At 34.5% G+C, this 17,490-nt stretch overlaps 3 protein-coding genes and 2 long non-coding RNA genes across 13 annotated transcripts in view; 2 read left to right on the forward strand and 3 right to left on the reverse strand.

Annotated features, from left to right (window-relative positions):
* Positions 1 to 5,941, forward strand: part of LOC105204096 — a 272,220-nt gene extending 266,279 nt beyond the window's left edge. For 3 of the 7 annotated variants that reach the window (XM_039451075.1, XM_011173140.3, XM_026138612.2), the window contains one exon: positions 2,414 to 5,941. In XM_039451075.1, coding sequence (XP_039307009.1) covers positions 2,414 to 2,700 — 287 coding nt within the window. In that variant the 3' untranslated portion in view covers positions 2,701 to 5,941. Of the gene's footprint in view, positions 1 to 786 lie in introns of all 7 variants that reach the window. The other 4 variants (XR_003269145.2, XM_011173142.3, XM_011173143.3 and 1 more) reach the window with 4 other exon arrangements.
* LOC105204094 overlaps positions 1 to 8,733 on the reverse strand; it is a 135,064-nt gene extending 126,331 nt beyond the window's left edge. Inside the window, exons 1-2 of one of the 2 annotated variants that reach the window (XR_851199.3) lie at positions 8,219 to 8,733; positions 7,887 to 8,050 (exon numbers count right to left, since the gene is read on the reverse strand). This is a non-coding gene — a long non-coding RNA (uncharacterized LOC105204094). Of the gene's footprint in view, positions 1 to 7,886; positions 8,051 to 8,194 lie in introns of both variants that reach the window. The other variant, XR_003269147.2, reaches the window with a different exon arrangement.
* Positions 8,734 to 8,746: 13 nt separating this feature from the next.
* LOC105204093 lies at positions 8,747 to 10,230 on the forward strand. Its single transcript, XR_851197.3, has 4 exons — positions 8,747 to 9,034; positions 9,196 to 9,354; positions 9,523 to 9,687; positions 9,991 to 10,230. It is a non-coding gene; the product is annotated as an uncharacterized LOC105204093 (long non-coding RNA).
* LOC105204092 (tetraspanin-1) lies at positions 9,964 to 12,516 on the reverse strand. Of its 2 annotated transcripts, none has more exons than XM_011173139.3 (5): positions 12,207 to 12,516; positions 11,254 to 11,481; positions 10,839 to 10,931; positions 10,404 to 10,613; positions 9,964 to 10,183 (listed from the first exon to the last, which is right to left on the reverse strand). In XM_011173139.3, exons 1-5 carry the CDS (start codon positions 12,486 to 12,488, stop codon positions 10,040 to 10,042), a joined length of 957 nt encoding a protein of 318 aa, XP_011171441.3. In that variant the 5' UTR covers positions 12,489 to 12,516; the 3' UTR covers positions 9,964 to 10,039. The 2 variants fall into 2 exon arrangements, with proteins under 2 accessions (XP_011171441.3, XP_011171440.3); XM_011173138.3 differs by having other exon boundaries at positions 10,839 to 10,997.
* An 868-nt stretch (positions 12,517 to 13,384) lies between these two features.
* On the reverse strand, positions 13,385 to 17,464 carry LOC105204097 (CD63 antigen). Its single transcript, XM_011173146.3, has 5 exons — positions 15,904 to 17,464; positions 14,951 to 15,178; positions 14,466 to 14,624; positions 14,016 to 14,240; positions 13,385 to 13,827 (listed from the first exon to the last, which is right to left on the reverse strand). Exons 1-5 carry the CDS (start codon positions 15,982 to 15,984, stop codon positions 13,684 to 13,686), a joined length of 837 nt encoding a protein of 278 aa, XP_011171448.2. The 5' UTR covers positions 15,985 to 17,464; the 3' UTR covers positions 13,385 to 13,683.
* Between the last annotated feature and the right edge of the window lie 26 nt (positions 17,465 to 17,490).

Here is a 17,490-nt window from a genome sequence, read left to right on the forward strand (position 1 = left end):
TTAAATGCGATCTCACGATCTCTGTCTTTCTTGGCGCCTAATTCTTAGCTAACATTTTCTTTCAATAACAATCATTGTTTAATACTCTCATTATACGCTTTTTTGTTTAAAGATGTAATAAAACTACTAATCGAACTACTACAGCGTGAAAAATGAAAAAAGCTTGAAGCTAAAGTATTTGATTAACAAAAATCTAATATTGGATGTCTATACATTGCAAAACATCTGAACTGTTATTTTATACGTGATCTATTTTGGTAGATAAAATGCTGCTACAGTTTTAAATTATATAGATTTGGCACCAGAATTCAAATTTAATTTTAATAACGAACTTAGTAATTAAATAATTATATTTAAAGTCAATCCTGTAGATATGTACTATACATTTTATATGCGAAATTATTGCATTATTAAATTTCAAGGAAAAGCAAATACATTAGATAACAGTTCAAATATTCTGACGCTTATTTACGTATAATCACCCAACATTGAAGGAAACAAGCTTGAGGGACGCTTTAGGGAGTTCTTTAGGTGGTGTGCGAACAGCGCTTGCTCTCGTAAGCTTATGACGGCAACACTCTTCTCGCCACACACATTCAAAGTCGACGCTACACTTTACACGTCACGTCACACTCGATCGAGCGGCTGTGTTTTATCTACTCTAGCAATTACTTTAGACACTCGCAATTAACACAGTACAATTACAGTACAATCGGCGTCACTATCGCCTGCTCGCGCTCAGCAGCCTTTTCGCTGTACATAGCCTTTTCCATATTTTCTGTTCAGATGGTAGCGCCTACGCGGTGTGCTTTGATTGTCACAAGAAAAGCTACGTAGTTCGGCTTAGTGACGATCAGTTTCTATAAGCGACATGACCAATTGGGAGGAATGCATTGCCGCGCCGGGGAACCTATTTCGTCCTGAACTGAAACCACAACCGGACTGACCATTGGTTTATACTAACAGAATTATTAACCGGCAGTGAACGCTCCCGACGTAGCGCCTTCACGCAATTCCATCTCTCCGTCTTATTCACGCGTGTACTTGCGTGGCCTACTTGGCACACATTGCCGTCCGAAAGTCTTGGGACAAGATACAGAAAGGTACATTGAATAATAAATGAATATCGATCTATATAATCAAAACGTGTATGTATATAATCAAAGAGAGATTACGCTGTGTAATCAAACGTAGTACAATTTCTTAAATGCATTATATCTAGTTTTATATACAGATAATCAAACGTATATGACTGTCTGCAAAAGCGCGACGCAATTCAAAACATCCAAAGACTTTTAGACAAGAGTGCAAATCGATGTGCAAATTTAATGTCTTTCCAAAAATATGCGTGAGCGATTGTGCAATATATGAGACTGCAAATATGAACATTATGTATGTCATTAAAATAACATAGAGCTCGTCAAGTGGAATTGCGTCAGGGTATGAATTGAGAATAGTCACTTTCTCTCTCGTAGTACTGCGAGCGAATTGATAATCTCTAATCTTTATTGGCACGTGCAAGACCGTTTCAGCATCTTCATCCTCCTTCTTGACTCACTTAATTTCATTATACGCCTGTCTCTGTTAAATCATTAATCTCGCTAGACTATCGATCATTCTTAATTTCACGTAGGATTGTAACCAACTTGAATGACTTTCTTTTTTCTTGCTTCGTAGAAGAAACATCTTTTAATATCATATACATGTACGACTCTGATTGATTTATCAGTATTCTCGAATGAATCATAATCATGTCATATAAAGTACGTCGGATAAATGGCGTGCAATTGTTTGACAAATAATTCTGTCAAAGAGAAATTTTTATCAAAATTTTGATTCCTCAAGTACATACTCGTATATCTTGAGATTATTGTTAATTATTTATTAAAAAGTTAGCATGTATAAGATACTGCAATAAAGCCTAAAATTAAGATCAGAAGTTCTAAGAATGAGCCAAAATATCCACATAACTTTCGCTTGTCTATGATCTGTCGCAGAAAACGAATACAATTAATGAAATTGTACGCACGCACGATTTGTCCGACGTGCATCATGCATCATCCACTCGGTCGTGCACCCGCCAAATGCCTAAATTTCTCAAAAAGAAACAAAGAATGAGAGAGGTATAACCGGTGCGGTGGAGCGATAGTGGAAGGCGGAGAGAACGATACGGACGGATAGAGGAGGTGTGAGAGAAGAGAGGGAGAGAGAAAGAAAGAACGAAAAAGGAATAGGGTGAGAGAGGGAGACGTGAATACGATGAAAGAGAGTGCTAAGCCGAGCTACTCTGTGTCTGCTAGAGCCGGTATAGAGAGAAGAGAGAGAGAGAGAAAGAGCGCAAAATCGAGTCGATCGAGTGAAGTCTGAGAGCAGCATCTGTTGACCCGCTGCTGTGTGCCCTTGGTTTCTTCAGCGTCGGCGGCCCAGGCGCATCGCGTCCTCCGGCTGCCGTCCACCTGGGGCTCATCTCGGCCGTCGATCATCGGCCGTGGCGACGACTTCTTCGTACGCTACGGGGACAAGGAGCGCGAGGCGGTGGCTTCATTCGACTTCCTCGACGAGTTCGTTGCGACGGCGACAACGACGGCGGCGACGGGATCCTCCTTCTTGCTCGGCCCGGACAGCAGCCCCCTCGACCTGGACGATGATACGCCATCCACCGATCTCAACAGCGACATCATGAAACTCTCGCCGCTCTAGGAGCAACGACGACGGCGGCGGATGAATTTTGTAAAATGCGTAGAAATATTTGTCTGAACGCGAGCTCATCCCGGCTGATGAAAACGCAATGTCTTGATTCTATTAAATAAGCCGGGAAATCTAATGTTGTTTTAATCTTTTTTTTCTAATTAATAAATTGTTTTTGATTGTTACATTTTTTTAATGTAGAAATATTTTAAATAAAATAATTTTAAATCGTCCTTTTTTTAAATAAAAAAAAAAGATTTTATCTCTGTGAATTTTTAAATGTATTTCATTTAATTTGCTCTACTTTCATATTGATTTTAGTAAATGATTTTTAGCAGTTAAAAAATTAAGAAGCTTTTCTTAACAAATTAATCTTGGTCTGTGATTATTTGCCTTTCAAAAATATGTTAGTTAGCTTCTTTTTTTAATATGCCGCGACTACAATGTACTATAACATAATTTTATGTAATAGATGTTTCGCGATTTGCAGTGTGCGTCCGCTGGGAAGAGTCCCGCGTGTTCATTTACAAACGCAACATCATCGTCGAATATTCTTCCGAATAATCACGCCAATTATAGCGAATCAAAACGGCGAACTATTCGAACGTCTGATTCTATTCATTATGGAGTAAAAAGTAAATAACTATTCGCACACAACACTGTGCTAATGGACGCGTTTCGTCAAAGGTCGATTATTTTGTAATCATGTGAGAAATGTCACGTTAGGCCAATATCGCTCGACATCCCCATACATGAACGATGAGAGAACGATTTGTACATTACCCCACAATGTCCTCGACGACGCAGTTCGAGTTTCGGAATCTTACAGTTTTAACACTTTATCAGCAAGCAATTGGAAAACTTGAACTGTCGCGCGAACATAGATTTATAGTCCGAGACAAGAGCATGTCTCTTGTCTCTTTTTCTCTGCGAGCTTCCTCTTACTCGAGATATAAATAACGCACAGTGGTACAGTCGAAAGTAAACAAAAGCGAAAGCTGATCAACAACTAAAGTAAATTGGCACGAGCTGGCTACAAGCTGCATCCAGATTTTAGCTTGGTCTTAGCTTGTTCCCAGCTAGTGCTAGCTTGTATCAAGTTAACAGCTCAATATCTTTTTCAGCATAAAGCTACATAAATCTTGACTTATATTCGCACTGTACTTCGGTGCGCTAAACGAAAAGGATCTACTAATGGGTATGTGCGGATAAATATTAATCAAAGAATTAGCGATAAGGATATGTAAGCTGTAGTCAACCTGTGACACTAAAGTAGCATATACGACGAGCATGGATCGCCACGATTGGAAGGCTCTCGTATCGGAGGGAACGCACACTGGCGACATAGACGTAGATACGATTCATCTTGTAACCTTTTTACAAATATTTCGATTATTATGTATACCGTAATTGTTATCTACAAAGAGCAAGATCTCTGATAGCTTGAAAATTAGGTAAGAGCATTCTCTTGCAATATCAGATTTATCAAAAAAATATGCATCCAAATTGAATTTTAAATTAATTAAGAAATCACAATTATATTTAACTTTTGAAGCTACAATGTAAGCTTATTTAGAACATAAACTCATTTTTATTTAGAGTTTTTAAAATCGAGAATTGAAAAATCACAATTTCCATCAAATAATTCACTCTATCAAAGGTCTTGCGTTTGACTAAGGGAAACATCATTTCCATCGAAAACGCATTTCAAACAACATTTTCCATGAAATATCATTGAATCATTGTAATGACTTCGAAACGCATCACGGCACGATCACCTTCCAAAGTGAGCTTAGAAAATGTAGATTAAGAGGTACTCGTCGATTTTCTATGTCCCGCTAGATATTTTATACTCCTCCGCCCCTTCCTCCCTCCTCTCCCTAGAAAATCCCATCGTCAAGAGTCACGAATATCGTTAATTGACAATTCGGTCCACGCGTGATGAACTATTTTCTTCTGTCCTTAGTGATAAAAACGTAAACGAGCCTGTACATTTTGCTTCCGAACTTTGTAATATAGCAGATTGTGAGAGAAAGAGAGAAAGCGAGAGCGAGAGAGATTTTTCGTGCGTAAAAGAACTAACGATTTGTTGCGTGAACGAAGATAGGAAGTCACTTCGGCGTAATTTGTACGAAATTCGTCGCTCCGGGACGAGCGAACTTTTGAGTGACGCGTTTGGTCGGATTTATAGGCGTAATATCATTAGCGTACGTAAACTTAAGGTAACGAGTTGATAGGGATCGAGATATTTTACACGTAGCTGTATACCCATGAGACGAGGTTCAATATTCAAGATGAAGAGGCTGCACGGACGTTAAAGTTGCCCTGCATTTGCTCGCGTTGCTGCTGTTCTAGTCAAGCAAGTGAGACCACAATTTTCTTTTTATAAACTTGAGCCTGGCGTTTATCAACCCTACACTACATCAGCGCACTTTGTTGTACATTAAACACATCGATTGATATTAGAAAAGTATTCTAAACAACTTGAAAATTTTGTTTAAGTTATAAAAATCCGGCTTTTTTTAATATAACGTTCTCTCTGAGAAAACATTTGAGAATAACTTTAGGAATACTTAAATGATAAGCTTAATGACATTTTATATCGTCACAATCGAGATTTTAATGAATAAACTGATTAAATTGTAGATGTATTACCGTTATTATTTATTAAATAATAATACGGATAATCTAATAACTGGGGAAAAGATATCATCATTAATGTAAGAAGTTATGTAAGAAGACATTTTTTTAATTGTTATCGGCACGCCGTGCAGAGTTGATAAGTGCTGCTGATTAATGATAATCTTAAAAGATTTTATTTCCGCTGTTAAACTAATCTCAATCATAGAGAGGCCGTAATTTATTTGAGTATTTATTTTAACGCAAATACTCCGCTGCTTTACTAATCTCAATCGTAAGGAGGCCGTAATTTATTCGAGTATTTATTTCGATACAAAACTGGTTGTGGAGAGATAAAACTCTCTTCTCGAGGAAACAACTTTCGTCCTGCAGCCTGAACACAATAGACTAATGACATAGCTTTAAGATGTTTGTAAGTTCTGCATTGGGGACAGCGATGCCTCCATCTTTATTCCTGGTCTCGTAGTAGCAGTAAAATTAAACGATAATATCGTGAAATGAAACTTGCTGAACGACGATGTACATAGTATGTATCATAGCTCAACGCAAATGTAAGTTATCCTCTCTTGAACTTAATAAATAACGACAATATATATGAACGTAAAAAGAAAAATGTTACTTATAATTAATTCTCCTTATTTACACTTATTTATGCAAAATTGAAGAGTTTTGCTTTGCAGCAGCAGCAGTAATAATATGTGAGCATCAAGAAAAAAGATGATGAAAATAATTAAACACGTTTTCTACATTATCTATTAGAAATTATGAATAACGCCTAAAAAAACTTTAACTATCTCAGATTAAAAGAACTAAACATGAGAATTAATATATTTCAATTTTCTTGGATACTGTTTTAAATATAGTATCTAGTAACTTAATTACATGATTTTCCACTCTACGAGATTTAGAGAGTAAATATTTTACAATATATTCTATTTTATTAATAATTTAATAATTTTATTTATAGGTACCTTGATAAGGTACCTATAAACAACAAGAAACTACTGAAATGATCAGTAAGTTTTGATTTTAACGATTAATTATCATAGCATCGACAAAATTTATTTACATATGCATGAACTGTCTACGAAAAACGAAAACGTAAACAACATTTCGATACATTGTTTGTCTAGCCAAAAAAACATCAAAGGAATAAAAATTTTTAATGGTGTAAAGGAAAAATTGGAATCTTTATCAAGGGTGGCATGCATTGCAAGGAATAGATTTCACCGACGATTGTCATGTACATCTTGCAAGAATTAATGACAAGGATGTTAAAAAAATGGCTAAGAGATATAATTGGTATATTTGTCCAGTATTTAATCCAATGGATATGAGTACACGCGTGGCAGAATATTATTTAATATTGCAATCTTAATTATAAATTAAGAGCATCTACACGAATAAGCTTTTTTTAACAATTTCCAAGACAGATTATGGAATAAAACCATTAAACAATCTAGTCATGTCTGCAGTGGATCGGACTACAATAGAAATTTGAATTATTCGTGGAATAATAGGTATTCGTTGAATAGAAAAAACTTTAATGAAAGTTCAGATGATTTTTGGAGTTTCAAGGAGCTTATGACATTAAGATTTATTCGCTGTAATTAAAAATTTAACATTTTCAAGTAGTGACACTAGTTCAAATTCTTGTGCTCAAAATTACCCTAAAAATAAGCATATTCTGAACCAGAGATAGAAGTCATATCTGACTACTTATTCAAATTTGACTTTGACATATCTCATTCTAAAGCTGTGGGCAAAGATTGATGATTCAATGGTAAAAAGAATTTTGTTTTTGAAAATTACACATGATAAAAAAGATAATATGTCAGAGCAAAATTGAAACAAAGTTTGAATCAATATATTTTCACATGGCTTTATTACTTTCTAATATTCTACTATCTTCTATTATCAAGCTAAAATATTATTTTAAATCATATAAAAATTTATGATCAACGTGGTTGATTTTAGGTAAGTAAGATGGCATTACAATACTATACCTGTTGCTTTTCTTATGCTATATATGTTTAAAGATATACGTTTAAAGATACGAAACGGAAGAACTATTTATGTATAACTGTCGCTAGATGTAACATTACATGGAAATAATAATTAAATCAATAAAATATTCACACGTTACATACTTTATCAAGCAATTGTTCAATGTCTTGTGAGCTTCCACCTTTTTTACGCAGACAGTACATAATATTTATGAAAAATTAAATATTTATTATTATTTATTATTTTAAATATTACATAGTTTTCAGATATTTTATATAAAGCAAAAAAATCAGATAAAATATTTAAAGTGTTATTAAATGTAAACTACACATTTTATACATATTTTTATGTAATATTTACATTTAATCTTTATAATTTGCTCAATTTAAAACCACAAAAATATATTCATGAATTATTTTCATACAATATTCATACAATATTCAAATTATCTATTAAAAATATTTCAATCTTTTATAAATATTGCGTGCTGTCTGGGTATTAAATCCATCACTTTCATCGCATAAATTAATAGAAAAATTCAAGACACTCACAGATATCCCGACGATAATCTCGGAGATGCCCTACCAACGAACTTGGATGTCTCCCAGACTTCGTCGTCGTCTCACGTTCCTCCATCGCATGCTCATCCTGACAAGTCACACTCGCGAAAACACGATTAAATCAATCGTGACACAACAACCGCGATTAAACACTCCTAAAATGATATATGTAACCGATGTATCACAGAACTCTTTTCAACGAGAAGCTCGAACGTCGACAACTTCATACCGACGCCTCGGTTCGTCGTCGTCGTTCGCGCATCGTGTAAATGACGAAATTCAATCACGTTTATACTTACGGATTTAATCTCGATTTGACTCACCGATGCCCCGAAGATGATCTTGAAGATGCTCTTGATGTCTTCCAGGCTTCGCCGTCGTCTCGCGCTTTCCCGTCGCACACTCGTCAGCAACACTCGCGAAAACGCGATCAAACTAATCTGCAGTGGACCCCGTTCATTCAATACAGAGTGCCCGAGGCCGATAAAAATCGAGGACGCGATCAAATCAATCTTCGTGATACAACAATCGCGGTAAACGATTCCCAAAATAATGTAACAGCCGGATGCGTTTCACACAAAACTCCTTCGCAATAAGTGGGCAACTTCATACCGACGCTATGGTCGTGACGTCACGTCCCGTCGCGTTGGCGAATCGCGCAAAGACCGAGGATCAATCATGTCCATTCTTAAAGGTACAGATTAATCTTGATATCGATTCGACTTTCTTTATATCCTCCACTTCAGCGTATACGCATACCTAGAACATACAGTTCGCGTCGAGCGAGCGAACCATCGCCGCGTCGGATAAACACAAGCGACGGGCGTAGAGGTGACTCGGCCGTGCGGCGGCGACAATTGACTCTCGCCAACTTCGCGCAATTCGCGGTATCCCGCGGTACCCAGAGGCACCCGCGCACGGCGTCGGTATGAAGTTGTCGATGTTCGAATCTATCGTCGAAGAAGCACCATAACGCATCGGTCGTTTCGTTTTGACAGTGTTTAGTCGCGAATGTCGTATTATAACAGTGAGTTTGATGGCGTTTTCGCGAGTGTCCCCTTATGCACGCGACGACGATAAAGTATAAGACGCACCAGATTCATTGGCAGAACAGCAACCAGATCATCTTCAGGGCATCGGTGAGTTTGAGTGTGTTGCTCGCCGACGTGCCATGGCGTCGGTATGAAGTTGTCGACGTTTCTCAAAGTGCCGTGATAAAATGGCCGTTACATTTCGGGAACATTTAATCGCGATTGTTGTATCACGATTTGTTCGCGTTCTTGATTTTTACTGTCTTCAGGCACTCTGTGTTGAATGAATTGGGGCCCACTCCAGTTCGGTTTGATCGCATTTTCACGAATGTTGCCTTGTAAATGTGCAATGTGCGACAAGGAGGCGCGAGACGACGGCGAAGCCTGGAAGACATCAGGGCATCTTCGAGATCATCTTCGGGGCATCGGTGAGTCAAATCGAGATTGAAATTAATCTATATCCGTGATTGACTCGTCATTCGCGAACGACGGCAACATGCTACGACGATGTGCCACGACGTCGGTATGAAGTTGTCGACGTTCGAGCCTCTCGTTAAATGAGTGCCATGATACATCGGTTACATACATCATTTCAGAAATGTTTAATCGTGATTACGTCTTATTACGATTGGTTTGATGACGTTTTCGCGAATGTTGCCTACGAGTGTGTGACGGGGAAGCGCGAGACGACGACGACGGAGCCTGGAAAACATCTGCGGATTCGTTGACAGAGCATCTCCAATGTCATCTTTGGAACATCTGTGAGTATCTTGAATTTTCCTGTTAATTTATGCGATGCAAGTGATGGATTTAATACTTGTTAGACAAAAAATAAATTTTATTTACACACTATGTATCAAACGATCTTGTGTATTAAACATATTACATAAAGATTTTCTTTTTTTCTCATATTTTTGGATTTTTATTGAAAACAGATGTAAACTTGATTCAAAAGACGAAAATGGATTAAAACATGACGATATAATAAAAATATATAGACATACATAAAAAAGGAAGTCAGAAACATAGCCCAAAAATAAAAATTTAATAATATTTATTTTTAGATCCTGCATCAGACTCTGTCTTACAGTCCTCCCAAAAAAATAAAAAATATCAAGAACGAGCGTCAAATATTTTAATAAAATTATTTTCACTGGAAGTGACACGTGTCTCTTGATAATTTGGTGCTTGATTGTTTGCATTGTTTCGTTTTCTTATAGAGATTGCCAGGTACAGTCCGACAAGGAAGCAGAGAAACTGAAAAGTGTACACACAATTATTACAAAATAAATCCATAGACAAAATCTTCTTCAGGAGAACATTTTAACATGGAAACATTTCTAAGCTGACATAAAATCATAATTGTCTCTTATTTAGTTTTATCATTCAATTTGTATGATTTTTATATAATATTAACATTTATATATTATTTAAATTTATATAATATCTCTTCGTTCTATTAACGACATCTGTTTACCTGAGCTACTACATCAATCAAAGTGGAAATGCTTATTGAGTAGATGTAGGCCAATGTATGTCCATAAATATTTAGCAAAGATGCACAACCGTGTTTATATACTACTCTAGACGTGCATGGTTCCGATGAAAAGCAGCAACTGCCTGGAATTGTTGGATTATGAAGGATCTCCTCATAATCATGATATGAATAGATACCACAGCAAACTAACTACAAAAAATTATTTTACGTTATGATATTAATCCAATTTGTGAATACACACATCGCATTTGTTTGATGTTATATTCAATTATGACACGTGTAATACATAATAGTTAATGTACAACAGCTTTATACTAGTCCATTACATGCAACTTGGTTGAAAACTTGAGTAATTATATACAATATGATGTATTTCTGTTTATGAAAAAAATATGTTACTCTTAAAAATCTTACTGTGCTCTGTACATTATCTATGAACCGCTGGTCCTCCGTTCGAAGATAGTAATTCTTGAAAGCTTCTGTAAAATCAGTTTTGGCCGACGGTACCTGTACGAGCATTATGATTGCGGCAGTTGCTTGTGTAATTATCACAATCAAGAATAAAGCTGCAAACTATACGGAAGCAATGTCGTTAATCGTTTCATTCAACTCGATCTTTCTCAGAATCAAAATTGTGGTATTAAATAATTATACTGTTTAACTTTCCCGCGAGTCTACACAATAGATGCGAATATTGCGAATGTGTATAATAGTTGAAAAAAATATTTATAAGAATTATGTATCAAATAGAATCGCACTTCGTTTTCGCATGATAAGATTAAGCTTTGTAAGCTTTGCGTAAGAAGATAGTATTCGCGGAAAAACTCACCACGACGGTCGTGCAGAGAATAATATTCCATTTCCTGAAATTTGAATTCTCGAAATACAGTATACTGAATCCGAATCCAAATAAAGCAATAAGAAAAAGAACGATACTGGTAATAATAAGCACTTCCAATGAAATAATGGCGTCATGCTGCCACGTTGTGGTTCTATCAGTGTCAATGACGCTGATCTGCAATATCTTGGCCCAGCTTGTCGTGACTATTCCATATAGCTGCAATGAAATGTTTTGTATTTCTGCCTTGTGAATATATCTCTTTATCTCTATTAGGTAATATATGTATGATTTTACAATACACTTTATTAATAAAGTGTATAGATATGAAACTAGAAAATACTGCAGGATAAAAACGAAGATATTCCACAATGTTTTCCGATTATATTTTCCTTCCCTGAGGAATGAATGATGATCGTAATATGTAAAAGTTAAAGCAACATGCCATAGGACAACACGTTAGTTCCTACACGAAAAGAACAGTTTTGCTAAATTAATCGATAATTATTAAATCGATAAATTAATTAAATTTTGTCCAACACTGTCTTGACGTTATAATTACCGAAGTAATTGAGCCATGTGTGAATAAAAGAAGTTACTCACAGGGGCAATAATGTCTATGAGGTAACGGATGTAATTATTTTCGTCCTTGTAAGAAACTTATTTTATTTGTACACGGTCCAAATACTTCAGAAGTTATTATCAAACGTCGAGGTATTAAAATGACAGTATGACGAACACCAATCAATTGGAAGAATTATTAAGACTTGATTAACAAAAATTTTTATTATGTGCGTACTGAGGTTTATAATTTATATTCCATTTAATCGGATAATCTAAAACAGATAAAGGAGGACTTATAATCTATTACAATTGATGTTTAAAGTATAACAAAGAATATTGTGACGCCATTGTATTTTCTCCTAAAGTTCGCAAATACTCACTCCGATATAAATGCTAAACAAGTAAAAAAAAAATTTTTCAAAAATACGTCTATTGACCGAGAAACTGTTTAGACCCATTTTGCTCGTCGATCCCGATCGACGGTCGCGAAACGAGCAATGCGCGCAGTGCGCGCGTAGAAGCAAACTGCTCATCGTAACGAGTTCTACGATTCGCAATATGCCGCGATATTGATCGCCCGAATGATTATAAGCGATAACAACGTTGGGTGATTCATAAACTTTGAAAAACGTTCTGTATTTTTTATATGTATCGTCTGCCATTAAAGCGCGACATACAAGCTTGAATAGTGGCTTGAATAAGGATCTTACCGTGTGGCGATGCGAGCTAAGAAAAGGGGATACTCGAACACAGCCCTGTTGAAAAAACTAAATAATATTTTTAAATAAATTTTATATATATTTTTATACGCCATTTATGGATTTCCAGAACTTTACAAAATTTAGATCTACTGATAGAAAAATACTCGTATTTTCTGTGTATAAAACTCTATATGGATATTATTATTAAATAATATAAAATTAGATTGCCATATAGCAATCAACAGTTATACATTGATACTTCAACTGTACCAATGCCAGTAATAATAAACCACACTCCATCCTATAGTAGGCTTTAATTTTAACGATTAAATTATCACAGCATCGACGAAATTTATTTATTTTACACATGCATGAACTGTCTACGAGAAACAAAAACGTAAACTACATTTCAATATATTGTTCGTCCAGCCAAAAAAAAAACATCAAAGGAATAGTAATTTTTAATGGTAAAGGAAAAACTGGAATCTTCATCGAGGATGGCATGCATTGCAGGGAATGGATTTAACCAATTGTCATGTACATCCTTGAAAGAATAAATGACTAGCAATGACGAAGATGTCAAAAAAAATGGCTAACAGATATAATTGACATATTTTTCCAGTACTTAATCCCAATAGATACGAGTACACGCGTGGCAGAATATTATTTAATATTACGATCTTAATTATAAATTAAGAGCATCCATATGAGTAAGCTTTCTTTAACGAATCCAGGACAGATTATGGAATAAAACAGTTTAGTCATGTCTGCAGTGGATTGGACTGCAATAGAAATTGGAATTATTCGTGGAATAATAGGTATTGGATGAATAGAAAAAACTTTGATAAAAGTTCAGATTTTTGGAGTTTCAAGGAGCTTATTACATTAAGATTTATTCACTGTAAGTTAAAATTTGACATTTTTTGAAATAGTGACACTAGTTGACATCCTTGCGCTCAAAATTACCCTGAAAGTAAGCCATTCTCTGAACCAGAGATAAAAGCCTTATCTGACTACTTATTCAAATTTGACTTTGACATGTCTCATTCCAAAGCTATGGGCAAAGCTTGATGATTCCTTATGCATAGACGGCTGACCATATTTTCTCTTATTATAATCAAGATATATATGGTAGTAAACTGCAATAGTCAAAATATCAAGAACGGGCATCAAATATTTTGTTAGAATTATTTTTGCTAGAAGTCACATGTGTCTCTTGATAATTTGGTGCTTGATTGTTTGCATTGTTTCGTTTTCTTATAGAGATTGCCAGGTACAATCCGACAAGGAAGCAGAGAAACTGAAAAGTATATACACAATTATTACAAAAAAATAGACAAAATCTTGTGCAGATGAAAATTTTAGCATGGGAACATTTCTGAACTAATATAAAATCATAATCGTCTCGAGTTTGTTTTTATCATTCAATTTGTATGATTTTTAAATTTTATATAATATCTCTTCGTTCTGTTAATCATATCTATTTACCTCAGCTACTACGTTAATTAAGGTGAAAATGCTTATTGCGTAGATGTTGTAGGCCAATGTATAAATATTTAATCCATAAATATTTAGCAAAGATGCACAACCGCGTTTATATGTTACACTATACACAGAGCACGGTTTCGATGAAAAGCAGCAACTGCCTGGAATTGTTGGATTATGAAGGATCTCCTCATAATCACGATATGAATAGATACCACAGCAAACTAACTACAAAAAATTATTTTACATTATGATATTAATCCGATTTGTGAATACACACATCGCATTTGTTTGATGTTATATTCAATTATGACACGTGTAATACATAATAGTTAAAATATAACAGCTTTATACTAGTCCATTACATGTTACTTGGTTGAAAACTTGAATAATTATATACAATATTATGTATTTGTGTGTTTGTGAAAAAAATGTTACTCTTAAAAATCTTACGCTGCTCTGTACATCATCTATGAACCGCTGGTCCTCCGTTCGAAGATAGTAATTCTTGAAAGCTTCTGTAAAATCAGTTTTGGCTGACGGTACCTGTACGAGCATCTTGATTGCAGCAGTTGCTTGTGCAATCATCACAATCAAGAATAAAGCTGCAAACTGCAAGGAAGTAATGTCGATAATCATTTCATTCAACTCGATCTTTCTCATGCACTCAGAATTGAATTTGTGGTATTAAATCTTAAATTTGTGTAAAACTATTAAATATTAAATTCTTAAATCAAAATGGTGGTATCAAATAATTGTGCTCTTTAAATTTTCCGCGAGTCTACACAGCAGATGCGAATATCGCGAATGTGTATAATAGTTTTAAAGAATATCGATAAGGAATATATGGGAGATAAAATCGCACTCCGTTTTCGGATAAGATTAAGCTTTGTAAGCTTAACCTTGCGTAAGAAGATAATGTTTGTGGAAAAACTTACTATGACGGTCGTGCAGAGAATAATGTTCCGTTTCCTGAAATTTGAATTCTCGAAATACAGTATACTGAATCCGAATTCAAAAAAGGCTATAAGAATGAGTGCGATGCCGACAATAATAAGCGCTTCCAATGAAATAATGGCGTCATGCTGCCACGTTGTGGCTCTATCAGTGTTAATGACGTTGATCTGCAATATCTTGGCCCAGCTTGTCGTAATTATTCCATATAGCTGCAATGAAATGTTTCTTATTTCTGCCTCGTGAATATATCTCCTTATCTCTATTAGCTAATATATGTATGGTTTTACAATACACTTTATTAATAAATTGTATAGATATGAAACTAGACGATACTGCAGGATAAAAGCGAAGATATTCCACAATGTTTTCCGATTATATTTTCCTTCCCTGAAGAATGAATGATGATCGTAACATATAAAAGTTCAATCAACATGCCATAAGACAACACGTTTGTTCCTACACGAAAAGAACGATTTTGCTAAATTAATCGATAATTATTAAATCGATAAATTAATTAAATCTTGTCCGACACTGTCTTGGCGTTATAATAATAATTACCGGAGTAATCGAGCCATTTATAAATAAAAGAAGTCACAGGAACAGTAATGTCCATGAAGTAACGGATGTAATCATTTTTGACCTTGTAAGAAACTTATTTTATTTGCACACGGTCCGAATACTTCAGAAGTTATTATCAAACGTCGAGATATTAAAACGACAGTATGACGAACACCAATCAATTGGTAGAATTATTAAGACTTGATTAACGGAAATTTTTATTATGTGGGTTTATAATTTATATTCTATTTAATTTGATAATCGAATAATCTAAAGCAGAGAGGAGGACTTATAATCTATTACAGTTGATGTTTAAAGTATAATAAAGAATATTGTGAGGCCATTGTATTTTCCCTTAAAGTTCGCAAATACTCACTCCGATATAAATGCTAAACGTGTAAAAAAAAAATTTTTCAAAATTACGTCTGTCGACCGAGAAACTGTTAGATAGACCCATTTTGCTCGTTGATCCCGATCAACGGTCGCGAAACGAAAAAGAAGTAATGCGCAGCATGCGCGTAGAAGCAAACTGCTCGTCGTAACAAATTCTTCAATTCGTAATATACCGCGATATTGATCGCCCAAACGATAATAAGCGATAACGCCGTTGGGTGATTCATAAACTTCGAAAAACGTATATTTTTTTTATACGCGCCGTTTGCCATCAAAGCGCGAGATATGAACGTGAATAATGATGTTGAGTAAGGATCTCAACGTGTGGCGATACGAGCCAAGAAAAAGGAATACTCGAACGCTGCCCTATTGAAAAAAAAGTAAATAGTATTTTTAAATAAATTTTATATGAATTTTCATACACCATTTATGGATTTCCAGAACTTTACAAAATTTGGGCCTGCTAATAGAAAAGTGTTTTCTATTTTCTATGACTTAAACTCCTTATGGACATTCTTATTAAATAATATAAAATTAGATTGCCATATGGTAATCGACAGTTATACTTTGATACTTCAACTGTACCAGTGCCAGTAATAATCAATCACACTGCATCCTATGTTGAGGGTGAACCGTTTTCCGAAATAGAAACAAAGAAGTCAGAGTATATTCAATCTATTTCCAGTAAATTTTATTAGATCTCATTCCATACTTTTAAGCAACTTATAATGTTTCGTTATTACATTTCACACAAAAGCTCGCCTTGACAAATTGATAAGTATTTCATTAGGAAAAAAAAACAATATAGAAACAATTTATATAAAAAAAGAATTACGTTTATAATACATTATAAAATAATTCATTTCATTATTATTATCATAACAATACTCGTCAATAGAATTAATCTAAATCTTATCATACAAGTATGTGTGCTTGATATAACATTGACAAATCTAGATTGAATTAATCTTTGTATTTCTAGCATATATATATATAATCAATCTAGATTGATAATAGATGTAAAATTAAAATGTTTCTTGTATTTCGTTATATAACAAGATTATTATGTAAGAAAAATGTTCGCTTCGTATAAATCATATAAAATTATTTATAGATGTAACGATATTGCAGATTTAGATTATGTACGTCACACGTGTTTTCCGTGAACGTTTGTGCACAAATTGGGCGAAATGCATCGTTACAGCGCGTTTCCATCCTAAGAGATTATCCTAACTAGAGAGGAAACTCTAATTTCTCTTTTGATCATGTTTAAAGAAACATTGAAAAGTGAAAATATAAAATTAAATTTATCTCAAATAATTAAACATTGAATTTTTACAATTGTATTATATACTGTTATTGACTATATATTTTTATTGGACACGCAGAAATTATATTACTTTTTTACGTACAATGTTTTGAATTTCTTGTACTTTCGTCATTATTATCAGTGTAATTATTTGTATACATTTTTGAAAAAACTTAATTTACTTTTTACAATATTGTTTCCTATCATTTTTTATCAAAATATATTAATATATTAATTTATATATTTTTTAATTATACAATT

Source organism: Solenopsis invicta, chromosome 6 (assembly GCF_016802725.1).
Source record: "Solenopsis invicta isolate M01_SB chromosome 6, UNIL_Sinv_3.0, whole genome shotgun sequence".
NCBI classification, from domain to species: Eukaryota; Metazoa; Arthropoda; class Insecta; order Hymenoptera; family Formicidae; genus Solenopsis; species Solenopsis invicta.

Coding starts and splice junctions, on each gene's coding strand:
- LOC105204092 (XM_011173138.3), bottom strand. CDS start 12,488: ATGGCAGACGATACATATAAAAAATACAGAACGTTTTTCAAAGTTTAT. Junction 10,998..11,253: donor TTCTCTGCACGACCGTCGTG/GTGAGTTTTTCC, acceptor GCTTCCGTATAG/TTTGCAGCTTTATTCTTGAT. Junction 10,614..10,838: donor TAGATAATGTACAGAGCACA/GTAAGATTTTTA, acceptor AATTTTTTGTAG/TTAGTTTGCTGTGGTATCTA.
- LOC105204097 (XM_011173146.3), bottom strand. CDS start 15,984: ATGGGTCTATCTAACAGTTTCTCGGTCGACAGACGTAATTTTGAAAAA. Junction 15,179..15,903: donor CGTTTAGCATTTATATCGGA/GTGAGTATTTGC, acceptor ATTTCATTGCAG/CTATATGGAATAATTACGAC. Junction 14,241..14,465: donor TAGATGATGTACAGAGCAGC/GTAAGATTTTTA, acceptor AATTTTTTGTAG/TTAGTTTGCTGTGGTATCTA.